We start from the raw sequence: 18,928 nt of genomic DNA, 5'->3' as shown, positions 1-18,928 counted from the left end.
CGGCGCGCTCGCCGCCTAGCAATTGCCTATTGTCGGGGCTTCTGCCGGCGGGTTTCATGCCGCTGACATTCGAAACGGCGCGCGCAGCTGAGTTCGCGCGGCTACCTCACAAAGGGACTTGATTCCATTTTTTATGTGTGAGACGTGTCGGTTACCGGCCGAATCCTCCTCCCCCCACTCCCCGCTTTGTTAAAGATATAGGGAATATATAATAAAGTGTGCTACAGAACACACATTTTTAATGCAATTCTAAATTGTTCGGACGACGACGTCGTCAATAGGGAAAAATAATATTATACCGTACTTCCAAGAGGTAGACTTTCTTTTTTACTGTTTTGGGGTTTATTTTGAATCTGCCCCGTCCCAAACCTCGGGGTTTGGAGCTGCTTTTCCGCGCAGTACTATTACTGAAGAATGATAATAAACCCGCCGTTCTTCTCGAGGACCTTCTAGATTATTTTCCTCAGCTAATGTCTCATCTGTTGTCGAGATGATTGGTTTTGCCAGCCAAAGCTGAGCACTCCCTTTTGGGAGAGCTGTGAAGTGCATTCCTGTGCATGTTTGCTTGGAAGTGCCATTCATTTCAATGAGTCTGAGGTGGGCTTCTTTCTCCTTAGCATCTCGTTGGCCGCTGAGGATACTTGTTATGAACTTTGCAGGTAAACTTTTGCTTCAGCTGCTCCATTTAAGATTGCAGGCAGGAACTCTTAATTTGAAGGAAGATTAAGCCTTCCCCATGCTGTATCTAGCCTTCCCCATGCTGTATCTAGCCTTCCCCATGCTGTATCTGCGCATTGTTTTTTTAACTGGACACCTCCAACTGCATTGTGAAATGGCACACTCCATACAAGGCTATACCACCACCTAAGTAAAAAATGGAATTATTCAGTTGCTGCTACTGCTTCTTTTTTAACCCATCCATTTTGCTGATTAGAGGAAAATGGTATAATGTTAATGTATTGCAGTTGCTAGGACAGTATATAAAATTCTCAGGCCACCTTAGCAACTTTAGTATTAAGGTGGACAAGAAAAAAAGGCTTTTCTAGAGTAAAATGCCTTTGTGTAATCAGGATTCATCATGGGCAGAGGAGTGACATTATTTTTTATGCACACCCCCCCTTTAATGCTATACGTGACATCATAAACGGTAGTGACAATACACCAGGAACACAATAGCCAGTTCCAGTGTAATGAAAGGGATTACTTTGGATGGGATGACAGGTTGCACTAGGGGTTTCCCGTTTTTTAAACATTTGGGGAAAACACGCAGTTATTCCCATTGGTGAAGGAGTCTACAAGGGAGTTGTTTTTTAAAGTCCATAAGCTAGTATGGCACTGCTGCAGCTGGAAATGGATAGCTAAGGGCTAAGATGGTTGGGGACCCTCCAGCCCACGGAACAAATCTATGCAGGACATATAATTCAGGACATATAATTCTAAAAACAGTTGTTACATGAAGAAATCCTATTTAAGTTAATGAAACATAAATATGCTTAATTGTCACTGGCCTCGGTTCTGTGCTGTTATAAGAGCACATGTTGCCTAATGAGTTTTTGAGTTATCCAAGATGAGCTTCAACATTTCCATTTCTTTCTAGCATTTGGCAGGATCTATAAAACTTTTAAATCTTTCAAGTTTGGAAGTTCATTTGCCTACTTATCAAATGACAGAAAATATTACAATATAAACTTATTCCTGTATTTCAATTTGCAATCAAAACTGACTGTGCCCTAAAGGTTCTTGTTCTGGGAAATATATCCCCTTAAAAAGGGACTTTTATATTATTAAACTTACCTTGCCCTCAGACCTTTGACTTGTTTGTAGCTGTAGTTTCTGCAGGTGTCTAAAGCTGTCTCTGTTACTAATTCAGTTAAAAATATATTATGTGAGATTTAAGAGAAAATATTTGTTCATCAAGATTTGAAATAAGATTCTAATCTACTGGCATAGAACATTGAAATATTGTCTGTGTATTTTCAGGGTGTCAGAATACAAAAAGACTTTGTCTTTGAGGAACTCTGTAAAGTAAATTTTATGTATATGGTTAGTTAGTTAGTTCACTGTCAAGGTACAACTATATCAGACAGACCCAATGTCAGCACTTGGCATTCTGGGGCAGCTGCTGAAGTCCACGACTTTTTAGGGGCCTGCAGTATGTATGTAGGTATGGAGAGTGGGAGGAGAGGAAGAGAGACTGTTTATCTGAGCAGCCCTGGATGGCTCTACCTGAGCTGCTATATTAGTTTCCCACAATGCCCCTGACATAGCATCATCTGGGGACATTAAGGGAAATTAAAATAGTGGCTATTCTCAGTCACCCAGTTCTGCTTGGAATGCTCTAGCTTGCTGCCGCCAGGTAAGTTTCAGAGGACACACCCAGAGGTCACCTTACCAGTGCGTTCTCTTGAGCCACTTCTGACAGCAGATGCCTTTGACAATGCTAATTCTAGCTCTTGTGAGGCACCTGGTCATGCAAAGACTGTTGCATTGTGAGGACAGAGAGATAAAGCCAAGGCAGAATTGCTTTGCTACCTCTGTGCGTGGATTTTTATGCTCAAAGAGCTGCAGAGATCAGTTCAAAACTTCATCACACACAAATGGCCTTGGGAGATGGGTTTGATGCCCTTCTTTCCAGGCATAGGATCTCCCTCCCACCATTTCTGGCTGAAAGTTTGCCCAAGGTCATCCAGGAAGTTCAGTGCTTAGGATGGATTGGAACCTATCCAACACTAGCCACTAACGGTGCCCTGACTGCCTGCTACTCCAATCAGTTTTGCATGGTTGTTGAGTTGAGCGGCTGCTGCAGGATTGCAAAATCTAGACTAGCACTGTAGGAGGCTGTACTACAACCAGGCTTTCCCAGCAATGTATGTGAAAAGGACCCAAAGCTACCGATACTTCTCTATAATTTGGCCCAACTCAGTGCAGACAACGCAGGCAATAAACACTAAGATCAGATCAGCTTCAAATCAGCCCCACTATCCACACAACCTTACTTTAATTGCTTTTGCTTATAAAATTCATGCCACTATAATCTGGTTTGCTGCCAAAAAGGCACAGTCTAATAAAAATTAAACACTTTAAAGTTCTAGTGGGTGTGTTAAATATTGTTCTCTTGGGGAGGATGCGGCCCATTTGGATCCCTTCCAATTGGGATTCAGGCCTCACCACAGGACTGAAACTGCCTTGGTCATACTGGTCGATGATCTCCGGCGGGCTAGGGACAAAGGTGAGAGCTGTTTTCTAGTTCTACTGGATCTCTCAGTGACTTTTGATACCATCAACCACAACATCCTTCTGGACTGTCTTGAGGGGTTGGGAGCTGGGGGCACTGTTATACAGTGGTTCCGCTCCTTTCTCCTGGACCGTGTCCAGAAAGTGGTGGTGGGGGATGAGTGTTCAGACCCCTGGGCTCTCACTTGCGGGGTGCCTCAGGGTTCCGTCCTCTCCCCCATGCTTTCTAACATCTACATGAAGCTGTTGGGAGAGATCATCAGGGGGTTTGTGTTGAGTGTTCATCAATATGCAGATGATACCCAGCTCTACCTGTCTTTTAAACCAGAACCAGTTAAGGCAGTGAAATGGGCACATACACCAAAAGAGATAAATGTCACAATTCAATGTAAACACACATTACTTTTAATAAATAAAGTGTTTAGCTCTTAATATCTATTGAAAATCAACATTTTTTAGGATAATTCATAGTGGACACAGTGCGTTTTCAAGAAGGCACCACATTGTAAACATTCCCCTCCCATTCCTGTTCTTATTGAACACAGTAAAACACTAGCATCCAGCAAACACCTTTCTTTCACAACAAGCAGTAAAACTGCATTAGTTTAAATGTATTTGTTTAAATCCAAATTCAAGTGATACATCAAATGAATGACTGTTACTTTCAACAACTGGGGAAAATGCAGATGGTTATAATCACAAAAGATTGCATGCAACGCATATATTAATTTCCTTTTTAATAGTAGTGCCATTGGTGTTATACATAAGTGCTAAGGTAACTGAGTCTAAAATAAACAGAGAAATTTACACAGGAAATGATAGATGAATTACATAGGAGTTGAATGTAGACTTCAGTAAAAATGAAGGTTTCTAAAACAATTTAATTTCCTCTCAAAGGGTTCATGCACTTTCTCTCCATTATGATCCAAAACTGTATTCTCATACATTATTTTACATAGTGCGTGTCCCAAATTAGCTCATCTTTATTCATATGAAACTGCCTCAATTACTTAGGCTTCCCTGCTAATGCCTATACTGTATATGATGTACATACTACTGGACATTGGCTATGACATGTTACAATTTGAAGTACAGGAGCTCTCATGTCAAACCCCATAATCACACCCTAAAGCGGTCCATATCCATGACTCCTAAGAGAATAAAAAATACAGTAAGCTGTACTAATATTTCCAAAAAAGCAGCAATACATAGCACAACACCCATTTTATTGGTATTTCATGGATGTTGGACTATGATGCTGGTCTAAGACTCTGAAGATTTGTGTTTATATCCATGATCAGTCATGAAGTTTGCAGAGTGAGATTGGGTCAGTTACTGAGTCTAGCCTATCTAACAAAAATGTGCTAGATCCACCATCCAAGCTTACACCACTGACAAATACTTTGTTAGCAGCATATGTCATCACTCCTCTTATGAAAAGGTACTGGAGATGTCTTGCTGATGTTCCTACTCCACTGCATTACTGAATGTAAGGTTATCAGTGGCTGCGCGCGCACACCCACCCACAAACCCACACACAAAAATGGGAAGAGCACAGAAGGTGCAAAGTGCATTTCTATGGGTGCAGGTCTTTGAAGGGTATTCCACAAGAGCCTTTCCATCTTAGTATCATTCAGATGTTTTGGATTACAACTCTCACCAACCTTAACCAGTATTTAAAAACACACAGAGACATTTTCCTAGACCCCTGACAATTTTATAATAAAATTAACAATTCATTTATCTCCATTATGAATGATGAAAGAATAGGGGCCAAAACTGAACCACTTTCTTTGTTAATATGACTGAAAAATGTGAATGTAGTTAATCAAAATGTGCCCTGAAGGATTTTTTTTGCCTTCCATTTTATTAGGTCATTTCAAAGTTCAGCATAATAGTGCTTAACTCCAAAATAAATATGAATGCTGCTTAGCTTACAAGAGGCTCCCCAATGTTGGTTGTCCCTATGCCTCGGCAAAAAAAAAAAAAAAAAAAGATCTACAGTCAAGCCATTAATCATTGATATGATCAAATACAGTTCAGCAATTTCTTTCTTCCAAGTACTTAAAACATGTTGTTATCAAGCTCATTTTGATACATTTGTATCAAATATTTTATTTATTATTTGATTTATATTCTAACCCTTAACAAGTTCCCAGGGCAGCTTACAAAAGAATTAAAATTACAAACAAAACATACTAAAGCAAAAATATTAAAACAACATTCAAACATCACAGTATAAAAGAGCAATATAGAAGAAGCAGAGTTATCAAACACCAAACAGCTTAAAAGCAACAATTAAAAACCCTGGGAAAATAAAATGGTCTTTGGCTGGTGCTGAAATGCCGTCCAGTTTGGCACTAGAAGAGCCTTCTGAATAAAACATTGGATAAAGAGTGGAATTTTAGTAGATCTGAATGCAAGAAGAGATAAGATTTTGTGACTTCCAAGTACAACAGCAACACATTCTGCATCCTGTCTGTCTTAAACACAGTATTTGCTGTGATCCGTGTAGCTATGAACATGAGAAAAAACCCAAAGTGCTATATTTTTTAGTTCTGTGTCAGTATCTACACATCTAATGTGATCAAGCAATTTTAAGATACTCAGTCTCATAGCACAATTCTATGCATGTTTACTCAAAAGTAAGTTCCACTGTATTCAGTAGGATTTGTTTGCACAAAAAGTTGTGCAAAACTGCAGCCTGGAGAAAATCAAAGAAAGACTAATTTTTAATCCATTTTATCCATGTGTGTAACACTTCATTTGCTGACACCTTTACAATCTTTTTACTTCTGAGATCAACTGTGTAAGGCAGGTCATCATTCCAATATTATGTATGTTATATTTTGTTTTCAATAAACCAATACTATAAAATAGTACAATTGAAAAACAGTGTAGAACAGGTAGGGCTGTTCATCCTGTCTCCATTTTAATATGGTCCTAAAAAAAAAAGAAGAGGGGAAAATGGCTGTGCCAGCACATGAGTAAGCATGCATGTCTCTTTTCCACAAACTGCCTCAGATATATAACCTCCCACTAGGACACCCAGATCTACATCTACTGTAAAAGAACATCGCCACCGGCATAATTATAAAAGTGTAAGTCAGACAGAGCAATGAGATAGAAGTATTCCAGGTAAACCCCTGCTTCCCTTCACTCAGTCAGCTGTGCTAAAACATTTAGAACTACAGAAAATCTATGGAGTCCATCATGCAAGTTTAGTACAAATCATATAAACAATCTGAACTTGGAAGATGAGTCTAGAGGTTGTTTTTTGTTTTGTTTTTTGTCATTTTATAAAGTAACGTATATACTTATGGAGGAACTGGATAGTTCAAAAGTATTGATGAGTAAATATGTGGAGCAATTCTAAGTCTTAAATATACAATGTGTGTGTCTACAGATGCATCCACATTCATACTTAAAATGTATACAAAATATGAGAACAATAGTGCAGTTGTAGCACTGTTTTATGTAACTAGTTACTCAAAGAAAGCTATTGCTCCTGCTCACCAAAGTTGCCATTGCAGTTTAACTAACTTTAAAATAATCCAGAAATATAGAAGAATGCTGAAAGGTAAACAGTATGTTTTCACTTAAGTTTATACAACGAATTTAGACACAGTGCAGACTTCAGGAGCATAAATGAATTCCTGTGCATGCATGATTCTTACATCTGCATCATATCATTCACACAGTTTTCCTGTAATCTTTTATCTCTGCAACATACCATATTCAAACTGCGAAACACTGAGAATAATTCCAAGCTTCGTGGCCTTGTCATGCTTATTTTCAAAAGGTGTTCACTGTATACCATTGTACTATTGTATTGTTCAATATTGTGACTGTTCAAAATAAAAACTGGCTAGACATTGTGTTGATTTTAAAAACAAGGAACCTCCAAGCTGGAAGAGTTTTTGTATATTAACTCCAACATATCTTAAAGTGATAGCTTCAAATCAGTGAGAATGCATTGCAGAACAATACTGTTCAATGAAAGTGGCTTCCTTTTTCAGCAGTGCACCAATCACTTACATTTTGATTCAAGCATTATCAGTTACCTACCGGTAAGTTCCTTGAAATCTTAAGACTAGACCACATTTTAAATTTGTAGTACTTAAATCAGGAAATAAACTAGTCTTGTGGGACAGTTTATACACTTACAGGGTATTTATACTTGAACAGAATAGAGTTGATAGAAGTGGGTGCCCAGACCTCTATCTGTACCCTATGAAAGGGTGTTAGGCTCAGCTTATACGGGGTGCAGCTTACTTACACCCCTTGGCTTGACTAAAATAAGATGCTAATTTGTTTTAGAGCAACAGGTAAAGAGCGACAACTAAGAGGAATTATGGACACTTAAATAGTTGGTTTCTGAAATTATTGAAAAGTATGTTCCAATTATGAGATTTTTCTATTCCCAATGTAAAAATAAAGGGGGGGGGCTACATCCAGTTGAGGCATCTTGCTTGCACAAGAGGGTCTTCTTTCTCATCCTCTTCCCCCCTGCTTCTGTTCTAAAACAGATAGCGATACCAGAGGAAGTCTCACCATGACTGCTGGTAAAATGTTGTTTCTCAAACCATGCCTTAACAGCATTATTTTAAAATTTTATACCTCACCTTTCTCCCCAAAGGAGCCCACAGTAGCAAACAAGTAACAAAACAGTAAAAACTTCTTTAAAACTATTCCAGTACAGATGCAGTAATCCACACAACAAAGTTGGTGACTAGAAGTGCAAAGCGATCTTGGAAAACACAAGCCTATGGAGTCTACATAAAACAGTTAGACAGGCTTTCAAGACAAAACCACAACTACCATGTTCACAAATGTGTTTGTCTGTGTCTGTATTCTAGAGGTTTGAGCTTCAAGAAGGAACTCTGCTCTAAGACATGTACAGAGCAGATAATGTACCAGAGACAGATTGTAGTGTTTTTTGCACTGAGAAGTAGAGAGGCTGCTTGGTCTAAGCTTGGGACAATTTACGGTTTCTGGCTCAAGAGTTCTACATGGGAATGAGAAAGAATGATAAATTTCAGAGATAAAATTAAACAAAGCAAATGAAAAAAGCAGCTGGCCATTTTAAAGAGATCTTTATTGCAGATTGACAAAGAGATAAATTCTAAACTTCCAAAATCCAGAAACAGTCACAATTATTGTTCTTTTGAAGCAACAACCAAAACTTTATGGTAAAGAACAGATTACAATAAATTTTAGAGCACTGTTCTTAAAATTGAGCAAAGAGGTGGTAGAGATGATTTAAAGTACAACAAATTAACTGAAGATTTCCATTCTGGCTTCAGCTCCAAACTGAACAAGTCCAACTAGGTATGTTTGTCTCCATTCTGAAGATACGTATCGGTCGGTGATATACTTCAAGCAATGTTAATTTGATTAAAAAGTTTGTCCTTAATAACCTGAGACATCAATCCATGTATTGCTTCTATGGTGGTCTTGCAGCTGGGGGAAAACAAAGGCATAAATTTAAAGTTGGCTAAATGCAATTCTGTCACTATATTACAAGTTATTCAGATGTCTAAGAAGCTCACGGTGCCCATAACCCCATGAATCTCTACAACCATCCAGTTATGAAAAGGCAGACATAGCGTCTGATAGTTGACTGAACTGTTGTTTGTTTTAAAAGGTAAATTCAAACATGCTTTATATGGAAACATACAATTTCAGACATTATGTGTCTGACACCTCAAATCTAAAACAAAAAAGAAATGTCAGCTATTGTACTATGTCAATAGTAGTTTTAAGATCTGAGACAGATACATGGAGAAGTAGTATATTGTCTCAATATACAGTGAGGTTGCATGCACTAAAGAACGTAAGAGAAGCCTGCTGGGTCAGGGCAATGGTCCATCTGGTAAAGCATCCTCGTCTCTCAGTGGCCAACCAGATGCCCGTGAGAAGCCCGAAAGCAGGACATGAGTGCACCAAATCCTCACTTATGATTCCCAGCAACTGATATTCAGAGGCTTACTACCTATGATAGTGGAGGGGAACATAGCCATCATAGCTAGTAGCCGTTATAGCCTTATTCTTCATGAATTTGTCTAATCCTCTTTTAAAGCCTCTCTTGTTAGGTAGGGGCCATTGTTACTTGTAGGAGTGAATTCCACAATTTAACTGTGTTTTGTGAAGCACTTTCTTTTGCCTGAATCCTTCAACATTCAGTTTTGTTAGATGTCCAAAAGTTCTAATGCTAAAACATCTCTATCCACTTTCTCTACACCATGCCTCACTTTATACATCTCTATCATGTCTCCACTTTTCTCTAAACTGAAAAGCCCCAAATGTTGCAACCTTTCTTCATAGGAAAGATCCTCAATCCCTCTGATCATTTTGGTTGTCTTTTTTTGAACCTTTTTGAGGTTAGTATTCCAAGTGTAGATCCACTTATCGATCCATTGTGTCAATCTCTCCTCATACTTACTTAAGCTTATATTCTAAAGATGACATAAAAAGAAAAATGGTGGAACAAATGGAATGGTGGAACATCTAGGAGCTCCAAAGACTTAAAAAGAAAACTCAATAATCCATGAAACTGGCAAGTGATATGTCACAACAGCCCACAGGAAGTGATTAAAGTGATTTTAATCATAATAATTTATGTTCTGAAATCATATAGTTAAGGAGAAGACCTTACCTGTCCCTTGTTGCTTTGGCTAGTTTGTCCTCTGATTTTCTGTCATGGGACTCTAAACCCAACATGAAACTTCCTCGACCCAGTTGGGCTTCTGATTGTTCTAATTTCTCTGATAGATCAAATACTTGCCCAGTAGTGTAGTCTGCATTCTGCATTTGGAAGATAAGATTTTACATTTCTTTAACTGCCATTATTGCTTCTAATTAGAACAGTATATGTTGAGCAAGTAACCACCTTTAAAACATTTACAACCACTAGACTTTGTTTTGTGCGCAAGGCAATAATGTAATTAAAATTCATTTAAAGCACTTTAGTTCTTTTAAAGTTTACTCTGTCTTTTAGCAGTAGCCAGTTAGAAATTAAATTTAGAATATTTAGTTGCTAGACAAGATAAACAGCACTCTCTGAAAAGATGCAAAAAGCTGGAGGGAAGAAAGTTGGCCTCTTTCCAGCTTCTTTCCTTGCAATGAATTCAACATAAAGTTTGCAACAGATTTGTGCTGACTGATTTGTAATTGGATACAAGATCACTTGCACAGGAACATGTACGCTGCACAGGCTTCTCTTGGGTTCCACTTCCATATACCTCTCTGTTCCTGTTTCGTTTTATCTTCCAGCATACAGAAAGAACTTCCAAAGTGCTTATTTTTGGAACACCATACTGATCAGGGTTAAAAGTCACGAAGATACTTACAGTAAGCAAACTAGATGAACTTAGTGTGTTCACCCAGTATTTGTTCCACAAAAGCTCAAGCAACTTGCGATCCAAAGAGGATTTGAAATAGGAGACTTCTAAAGCATAATACCTGTTTTGCAAGAAAAGTATATGAACAACTTACAACATGAACTGCACAATGAAATGTTACATTTTAAAAACTCTCAAATATAGACAAATCCCAAGAACATAAATGTGACCAAGAAATAATGTCATCTTTCCTTTTAAAACAAGTGGGGAGACTTGTGGTCCTCCAGATGCTGCTGGACTCCAACTCCCATCAGCCCTAGCCAGAATGACAAGAGTTGAAGAGCCATAGGTTCTCTACCTCTATTCTAAAACAGTCCAGTACACCCAGTATGATAGTATTTAAGGGATCATTTCATGTCTGCAATATCAATCGTGCCTTGGTTCCACAAAGTGCCACACAGTAGTCTTATGCTCAAAACATATACCAGAATGATTGTATTGTGGATACTGAACTATCACCATAACCCTTCGCCTGAGCTTTGAATAGGGCAAAACAAACACCTACACAGAAGTGGAGAGGGGATAAACAACAGCCATAGAAAAATCCAAAAACAAAACAGTGGACAGCTGCATATTAGATATAGTTCTCAATGTGCTGCAAGGAAACTTTTATTAAGTTTAATGCTTCTTGAGGAAAAACTGCCCAGGACAACTTTTCTACTAAAACTCATTTAAGCAACACATTGTTGATAAAATTTCCTCACAATGCATTGGGAATGCTGTTCTACAGAGTACCCCTCACTTCTGGACCAACTTTTTCGGGAGCGCTGGAGTTTACAGGGAGAAGAAATAGGAGAAAATTGCCTCCTCCCCCTTCTTCCAGTGGAGTATTCCATGAGAAAAACTCCATTCAGAGAGGAAGTCTGGAACCTCTTGTCTGTTAGTGAGCAACTGTCCTCTTTTTGTTTCAAAAGGAAAACATACTTCCCACCCCCCTCAATATATGACTATCCAAGAAGCCTTGGGTATTTCACAAATCTTTTCAAACATTTCTTTTCAAGCTGGAAAACATTTTGAAATCTATGAGGAAATAATTCCTTACTGTTTACAGTGCACACCAAAGTCTTCTATTTTATTAAGTGGGATAGTCTGATATTCAGAAGGGCCCTCATCAGGAGGCTTGTAGCCCTGAAGGAGAAAGAAACAAATTATGATACGGAAGTTGTAAGGCAACATCTTTTCATATAAACAGATCCAGATTTTTCCATTGGCATGCTGATGATACTCAGCTTCATTTATCCATAACATCTGAATCAGGAGAGGCCAGGCTGGCCATGGGATGGTGTCTGGATGCACTGGTGGGATGGATGTGGGAAAATAAGTTGAGCTTGAATCCTGGCAAGACCCAGAGGCACTGTGGACGAGTGGTAGTTGTTGTGTCTGATAAATTGGTCAACTGCCTGTCCTGGACAGGGTTGCATTCCTCCTAAAGGAACAGGTAGGTGTGTGTGTGTGTGTGTGTGTGTGTGTGTGTGTGTGTATATATATATGGTCTTCTGGATCCAGCTCTGTAAATGGAGGCCCAGGTACTGTCAGTGGCTAAAGCGCCTTTTACCCAGCTGTGAAAACTATGGACCAGGAGAGCTTGACTATAGTAGTTCAAGCATTGGTGACTTCAAAACTGAATTACTGCAGTGCACTCTACATGGGGCTTCCCCTGCACTTGATTTGAAAGCTGGAATTAGTGCAGAATGCTGCAGCATGGCTGCTGACAGAAGTGAGACCATGTCCATATATAATACCTCTGCTCAGAGATCTGCAATGACTGTCCATTTGCTACAGGGCCAAGTTCAAAGTGTTCCTTTTAGTATACAAAGCTCTTAACAGCTTGGGACCAGTTTTCTTGTGGGATTCCCTTACCCTAGATATGCCCAGTACACTGCTCTCATATGTGGAACTGGCATGATCACAGGTGCCACATAATACTCATTTTGCCTTTGTAAGAAATCACTATTTTAGTGTGGCAGCACCTACACTTTGGAACTTCCTGCCTGTTGACATCAGGCAGGCACCTTCACTGTATTCTTTTGGCAACTGCTGAAAACATTTTTGTTTAGGCAAGCCTACACAGACCTGCAGAAGTTACATGTGTTTTATATATTTTTAGCTACTATTGATTTTAACAGTCTTTTGAATATTTTTAGATGCTTGATAATTTTAATTATCAATAAAAAGCATTTGTAATGCATTTGGAATGTTATTTTTTCTTACAATCAATCTGTATATAAATTTTGCTAAATAAACAAAATAAATCCATAGGGTGGATCCTTACATCATATACATTTAGTTATATAATTATTGTTACCTTAGGATATGTTCTAAAAGCTCCAAGATTTACTTTTCCTGCAGATATTGTCCTTGTTGGGTCAATCTGTAAAATGCATTTGAGAATTACTGTACAAAATGCACTCTAAGAAGCAATTGAACACAATTTTCTTAACTCTAGATCAGGCACTTTCAACTCCCAAGAGACTGTGAGCTACTCCCAGTATAAAAAAAACTGGCAGTGATCTACCCATTGTCATTGGAGGGAAGAGGAGCTTTTGTTAGGGGGAGCTTCTTTTTTTGGGGGGGAGGCCAAAGTTGTTGAGCTTTTTTTAGGGAGGAATTGTTGGACATCGCTGCTATAGATCAAGGGCATTATTCCGATCACTTTATCCTTTATAGTAGAATGATTATTAGTACCTATCCCAAAAATATAAATATAATATGACTTTTGTAGAAACTCAAAGATTCTAGCTTGGTGGCTTAAGCTGTCATTTCCTTGAGGAAAAACCTTGGTTTAGATTACTTAGTGGTTGCATGAATGAATGAATGGAAGCTTGCACAGCTAATCTTGCCTCCTCTCCCGCTTCCAATAAAGTCTCTCCTGAAAACCTCCTGAACATTGTGGGACGTTTCATATGGGGCTGCAAAATGATGAGAGAACTACCTAAAATCAATAGAAGAAACTGTTCCATTGGTGCAAGATTCTTCAACCCAATTTCGAATGATTCCCTCTTTCTCTACTGTAGCACCATTTGACACAGCTGCCCACAATGGAGAGGTTTGAGCAAATACTGGCTTCTACCCCAATATGTTAAAAGTTTTACTTTTCTACTGGACATTCCACAATGTAAGTTCAAAGTCCAGAAATACTGCAAGATAATTTTGTTGCTGTTGTAAACTGCGTTTCTGTGCACTGCTCTAGTTCGCCAGAAGTCATGCTGGCCACATGACCTGGAAGCTGTACGCCGGCTCCCTCGGCCAATAAAATAAGATGAGCACTGCAACCCCAGAGTCAGACACAACTGGACCAAATGGTCAGGGGTCCCTTTACCTTTTGGCCCTAAGGCCCCTTAAGGGGTGAATAGAATATTTAGGCAAAGGAAAAATGCAATAAAGGAACAATGAATGCATAATTACCAAATACCCACCAATTGTACTAGATATGCATTTGTGAACTGCATTCATCCTCTCTCCACATAGCTCTCCAGCATTCATCCCCTTACTTAGAAGCTAAGCTCACTCACATAACTCCTGCCCCCTCTCCAATCTCACACCTAGGAGCAAGTCCACCAACAATCAAGCCTCCAAATAAATAGGCTTCTGAAGCAGCTAAAGTTGTAGCACTAACTGGCTACAACCTTCTGGCTTCTCTGCAAGCTGATGTTCTTCAGGTGTAGTAGTAGTAAAAACAGGCTGGGGAGGCTAAATTTGGTACCCACCTCCCAGCCAACAATAGACCTGTCTCCTGATTTATGGTTCTTAAAACTCTCTTAAGCAATTATTTAGACATACAGTTCTCCTGATTAAAGACTATCTTGAAAATAGTCTTAGTTGTAATAACAAGTGTAATAACAAGAGCTATTCTTGGTTCTGCTTCACATTGTGTAAGTAACAAAATTCTCTCTGGTGAACAGGGGAACTCTGGAAAGGGGAGTAATGGACCCTAACACTCCAATGTCCATACAGACAGCAGAGGAGTTAGGGAATTCGGGAAGCCTTATCCTTCTTCATTTTAGGTCCTGCACACAAGACCCTTAAAATGTAAATGTAATTTGTTTTAATAGAAGAATCTGCTCCCATGAGCATGTCTTCAACTAATCAATGAGAAGTTCTTACCCTGTGATAGGCAATTCAGTATATGCATGGTTTTCCAATGTTACAAAGTGATCCTGCAAATACTGACTTGAATTAGTTGTGATCAATGAAAAGGGCAGCTGAGTTTATGGCTCAATAGAACAAGATATAAAAGAAATTACATCCAATATATAAGAAACAAAAAGGTCTCCAAGTAGTGTGAACAGTTTTTTAATAGGAGTTACCTGGTTACAAAAAACCAGCAATAGCACTTATATTTACTGTCTAACTCTATTTCGTATTTAATTTGCTTGAATTCCAATATATACTTACAACCACAGCCACAAATGGTTCTTGAAATTGCTGGTTAAGCATCTGAGTACTGACATCAATTCCTGAAAGCCAGCAGCCATAGCCAGGGTGGCTGTGATACCAGCCAATTGCATTTTCTAATCGACCAACCTAACCAAAGTTTTTAAAAAAGGGAAAGAGGAAGAAAGCAGGTTAAACTGAATTTAATCATTGTGAATACTGCCCTCTTTTGGACAGTTGGCAAACCACAGATATTTCAAAATTAAGCCATGTATGAACATAAAAAGCCCTACAGGATCAGACACAAAGCCCATCTACTCCAAAATTGTTTTCTGAAAAACATGGCCAGGCAGGAAGCTCAGAAGCTACCGTATTATTATTTTTGTAAATAATGAGCTTGTTGTTCACTTAACAAAAGCAGAAATTAAATTGAAGAAATTATTTTCTTCACAATTTCTAAGACAATTAAGATGTACATAAAATGGAGAAAATGAAGCAGTAAGAATATGCATAAAAAAACACAACATTGAAGCCCTTCAATAAGGTAACTAGAGGAGAAAAATGTATCTGAACTAAATCTGATCCAAACTTATACTCAACTGGTGGTGTAAGTGACAGCATATTGGGGTTAAGGGCAACACATGTTGTTCATAAATTACAAACTGAGGTGTCTCCAATCCCAGATGTGATTATAAACAGTTTTAACACAATGCTAATTTGCTAAAAGGAAATCAGTCTTCCCTTTTTACCTGCTTTGCATTTTCTATATACGCAGCCATATATTCATATGCAGCAGCCTGAGCGTTAACTCGTGTTTCAGTGCCTTCGACTGGTAAAGCAAAGCTGTCCATGATAATCATAGTTTCGCCATCCACTTTTCCAAGCATTAAGCCCATCACTTCCAAATTGCCTCCTGACCTAGCATGCATGACCATCTTCAGGAGGGCCAGAGCAGAGATCTTGCAGTACTTGAAATAGTGGTGACTGCAATGGAAAAACAAAAGAGCTTAGCACAATATCTATTATGACAGAAAAGGAAAAGAAGAAACACAAAGTACAATAGATGATTTAAGGCAAGAGAGCTCACCCTGAAACTCAGAATCAATAAAATGATACGGGACAAGATTTTGTTTATAAAAAATATTTTTTAAATCAACCAGATATGAAATACCAAGGTGGTGTACAGCAGTATGCAGAGGCAATAAAAACAATGCCACCATAAAAAATACAAAATAATCACAAAAATGACTGGCCCACCTTTGGAAAATTTAAATCACTGAATGTAAAGCACTATCTTAATAAAAACATATTTGAGACATCTGAAAGTTAGCAGTGAGAATGCCTGCTGAATCTTCGCATGGGACCAGGGACACTAAATACTTCTAGCTGAATTAAGTTGGGCATCTGTAACAAAGAGGACAACTAAGAGTACTTATCAGAGTGATGTAAGGCCTCAATACTGTACAAGAAATTTGAACCTGGCTTGGCGGCATGTGGGCAGCCAAATATTTTAGCAGAGGTGTCAAATTCTGTTGGCCATTTGCCTTCCTCAGCAGTCTAGCTGCAACACTGCACTAGCTGGAGTTTCAGTACCAGGCCCAAGGCCAGCCCTACACAGAGCACATTGCAGTAATCCAGTCTTGGGATTATCAATACAAGGACTATAGTGGTCAGGAATAGATGGCATACCAGGTGAAGCTGGAGAATTGCAATAGCTAAACACAGAGGTTACAGATATACTCAACAGTATAGTACATACCCATATGCACCTACTTAAACCATAAGATCTTCTACGGTCCTTCTTCAGGAGGTGCATATGGTAGCTACTGACAAAAAGGTGTTTTCATTTATGGTAGCCTGGCTATAAAATGCTCTCTCCAAAGAGGCTCACCACATGCCTAATCTGATGTCATTTCAGTAAAATCTTTTCATTGTTCCAGGCCTTTAAATCTGTTCCTGCTACAAAAAAACATTATCACTAGAGCTATGGATTTTTAATGATATATATTTTATAGATTTATTATGCATATTTTAATCGCCTTTATATTTGTTGTATGGCACCCAGAGAACATGGTTATAGGGTGGCAAATAAATATTTCAAACTAATAAAATAGATCCAGATTTCAAAAGAACAAAATGTTTCTCTCTTAATGTAACAAGCAACCTATGTTGTACAGCAGTAAATTGTGTGGATGTGAGAAACCCAGGTACATAATCCTGCTTCAATTAAGACAGAATGACTGACCCCTCACACATTTGGGAATAGCTAGAAAATTGTGAGAAGGGGGAGTTCCAGAAGTGTGTGGGTTACTTATTTTCTCCCAGAAGAGGCCTTTGACTTCTCAGCATACAACATTTTAAGACGTTTCATTTGCTAGTAACATTTGTTCTTGGGAGGCTGCTTGTTTTTCCATTTCATAACCCCCCCCCCCCGCCTTGCCTTCACTCAGTGTCAAAATGAAGGAGTCATGGCGTGTCTGTGTGTTGATATGGGGCATTCACCCATCATTTCTACTTTCCTTGGATTTAACTTTGACTCCCCGCCTTCCCTCGTTCACCCCATCTTTACAAACGACTGTCAAGACTTGTTACTTTTTCTTCTCTTAAGACCTCCAAGAGGCAATCTTTCTTACCTGCACCTGTCCAGAGTTTTGCATTTTGATCTTTCCTCTTACTCACCTCTACCTCTTCTTGTCAAGTCCTACATGAGAGGTAATATCTAGGGCAGGTGCATCATCACAGCCCCTCGCCCTTCCTCTCCCGGGACCAAACAGCACCGGGGTCCGGGCCGAGTCCTTTGATCCTCCCCCGCTTTGCCCACCCGCTCACTTACTCCTTGGTCCACGGCTTCGCCGCCAGGATCTCCTGCTGCTGCTTGCGGTCGTACTTATAGATCTCATCGATGCTCTGCGCCTCCTGCATGTTGTTGGCCATCTCCCACGTCTTCTGGGCCATCCCGCTCCCGGAAGGGCCGGCCGCTGCCATCTCACCGGGTTCCTCAGGCCGAGCCGAGCCGGGCCCTGCTAGCCGATGATAGACCCTCCGGGCAGTCGAGCCTCCCGGCCTGCTTGCCGCAACAGAGCGAAGCAAGCGCGGCGGAAGTGGGTGTAGGCGCTGGGCAAGCGGGCTGGGCGGGGATAGAGAGTCCCCCGCGAATGGTTCCGCCCGCTCCGCGACGCCTCGAGCTGGCTCGCCCGCCCCCTAGCGAGAAACGGTGGAATTAGCCTCCCGCGCGGAGAACGGCCATCCCAGTCTTTTCGCAGGGACGGGGTTGCCCATCGAGGAGAGGCGTCGTGGCACGAGCCCTCCTGCGAGTCAGTCATTAACCCGCTCTGCCCCGAAATAATTATTCCCACCCCACGTCTGAATTCCAGGAAAGAAAAAATTATATCCACGTCTTCCCTGCCATCGCAAAGCCCGCCTTTTATTTGTGAGGGCAAACTACTCCACATTTTAAAGTGAGTTTCTGGTATCTAAAAAACATGACATCCCAATGGCGCATTATGGGGTATGCCTTCCCGCTTATAGCTTTCACCTCTGAAATTTAAAACCAGAGGCTGGGCTGCCACCTGTCAGGGGAGCAGGAGTCCCCTCCTGCATTGTGGGTTCTGCGTTGAGCACTACGTGACACCCGAGATCCCTTTCAACTCTTAAAATTCTATTCTATGAAACGTTCCCTGTTAATCTATTCTATTGAGCTTTGTTTTGAAAGAACATATAAGAACGCATCGAAGGAAGCCGGAATAATATTTGTAAACAATCCCCTTCTCTGCTCCACCATAATCAATGCATTTTCATCTGTTGAGGCACTCCTCATATTCTGCATCACCGTGTTGTTCTTGACTCTGTGTACACACCATACTTTTAAGACTGTGCACGCACTATACGTACCTTTTTTTAAGTACTGTACATTTATC

General features: G+C 39.8%; 2 protein-coding genes across 2 annotated transcripts in view; one reads left to right on the top strand and one right to left on the bottom strand.

Moving 5' to 3' along the window:
* CSPP1 (centrosome and spindle pole associated protein 1) overlaps positions 1-18,928 on the top strand; it is a 75,655-nt gene that overhangs the window by 138 nt on the left and 56,589 nt on the right. The window lies entirely within an intron of this gene.
* On the bottom strand, positions 8,314-18,129 carry COPS5 (COP9 signalosome subunit 5). Its single transcript, XM_028736797.2, has 8 exons — positions 17,845-18,129; positions 15,761-15,995; positions 15,033-15,161; positions 12,943-13,008; positions 11,680-11,765; positions 10,587-10,698; positions 9,893-10,041; positions 8,314-8,697 (listed from the first exon to the last, which is right to left on the bottom strand). The coding sequence occupies exons 1-8, from the start codon at positions 17,994-17,996 to the stop codon at positions 8,613-8,615; spliced, it is 1,014 nt and encodes a 337-aa protein (XP_028592630.1). The 5' UTR covers positions 17,997-18,129; the 3' UTR covers positions 8,314-8,612.

Source organism: Podarcis muralis, chromosome 8 (assembly GCF_964188315.1).
Source record: "Podarcis muralis chromosome 8, rPodMur119.hap1.1, whole genome shotgun sequence".
In the NCBI taxonomy this organism is placed as follows: domain Eukaryota; kingdom Metazoa; phylum Chordata; class Lepidosauria; order Squamata; family Lacertidae; genus Podarcis; species Podarcis muralis.
The sequence above is the reverse complement of the archived record's forward strand: the minus strand, read 5'-3'. Positions and strand labels throughout refer to the sequence as shown.

What these genes read in the sequence shown, in the direction of transcription:
- COPS5 (XM_028736797.2), bottom strand. Translation starts at nt 17,996, where the DNA reads ATGGCAGCGGCCGGCCCTTCCGGGAGCGGGATGGCCCAGAAGACGTGG. An exon ending in TTTGGTGTGCACTGTAAACA is followed by an intron (nt 10,699 to 11,679) that starts GTAAGGAATTAT and finishes CTTGCAAAACAG; the next exon opens with GTATTATGCTTTAGAAGTCT. An exon ending in GTTCATCTAGTTTGCTTACT is followed by an intron (nt 10,042 to 10,586) that starts GTAAGTATCTTC and finishes TTCCAAATGCAG; the next exon opens with AATGCAGACTACACTACTGG.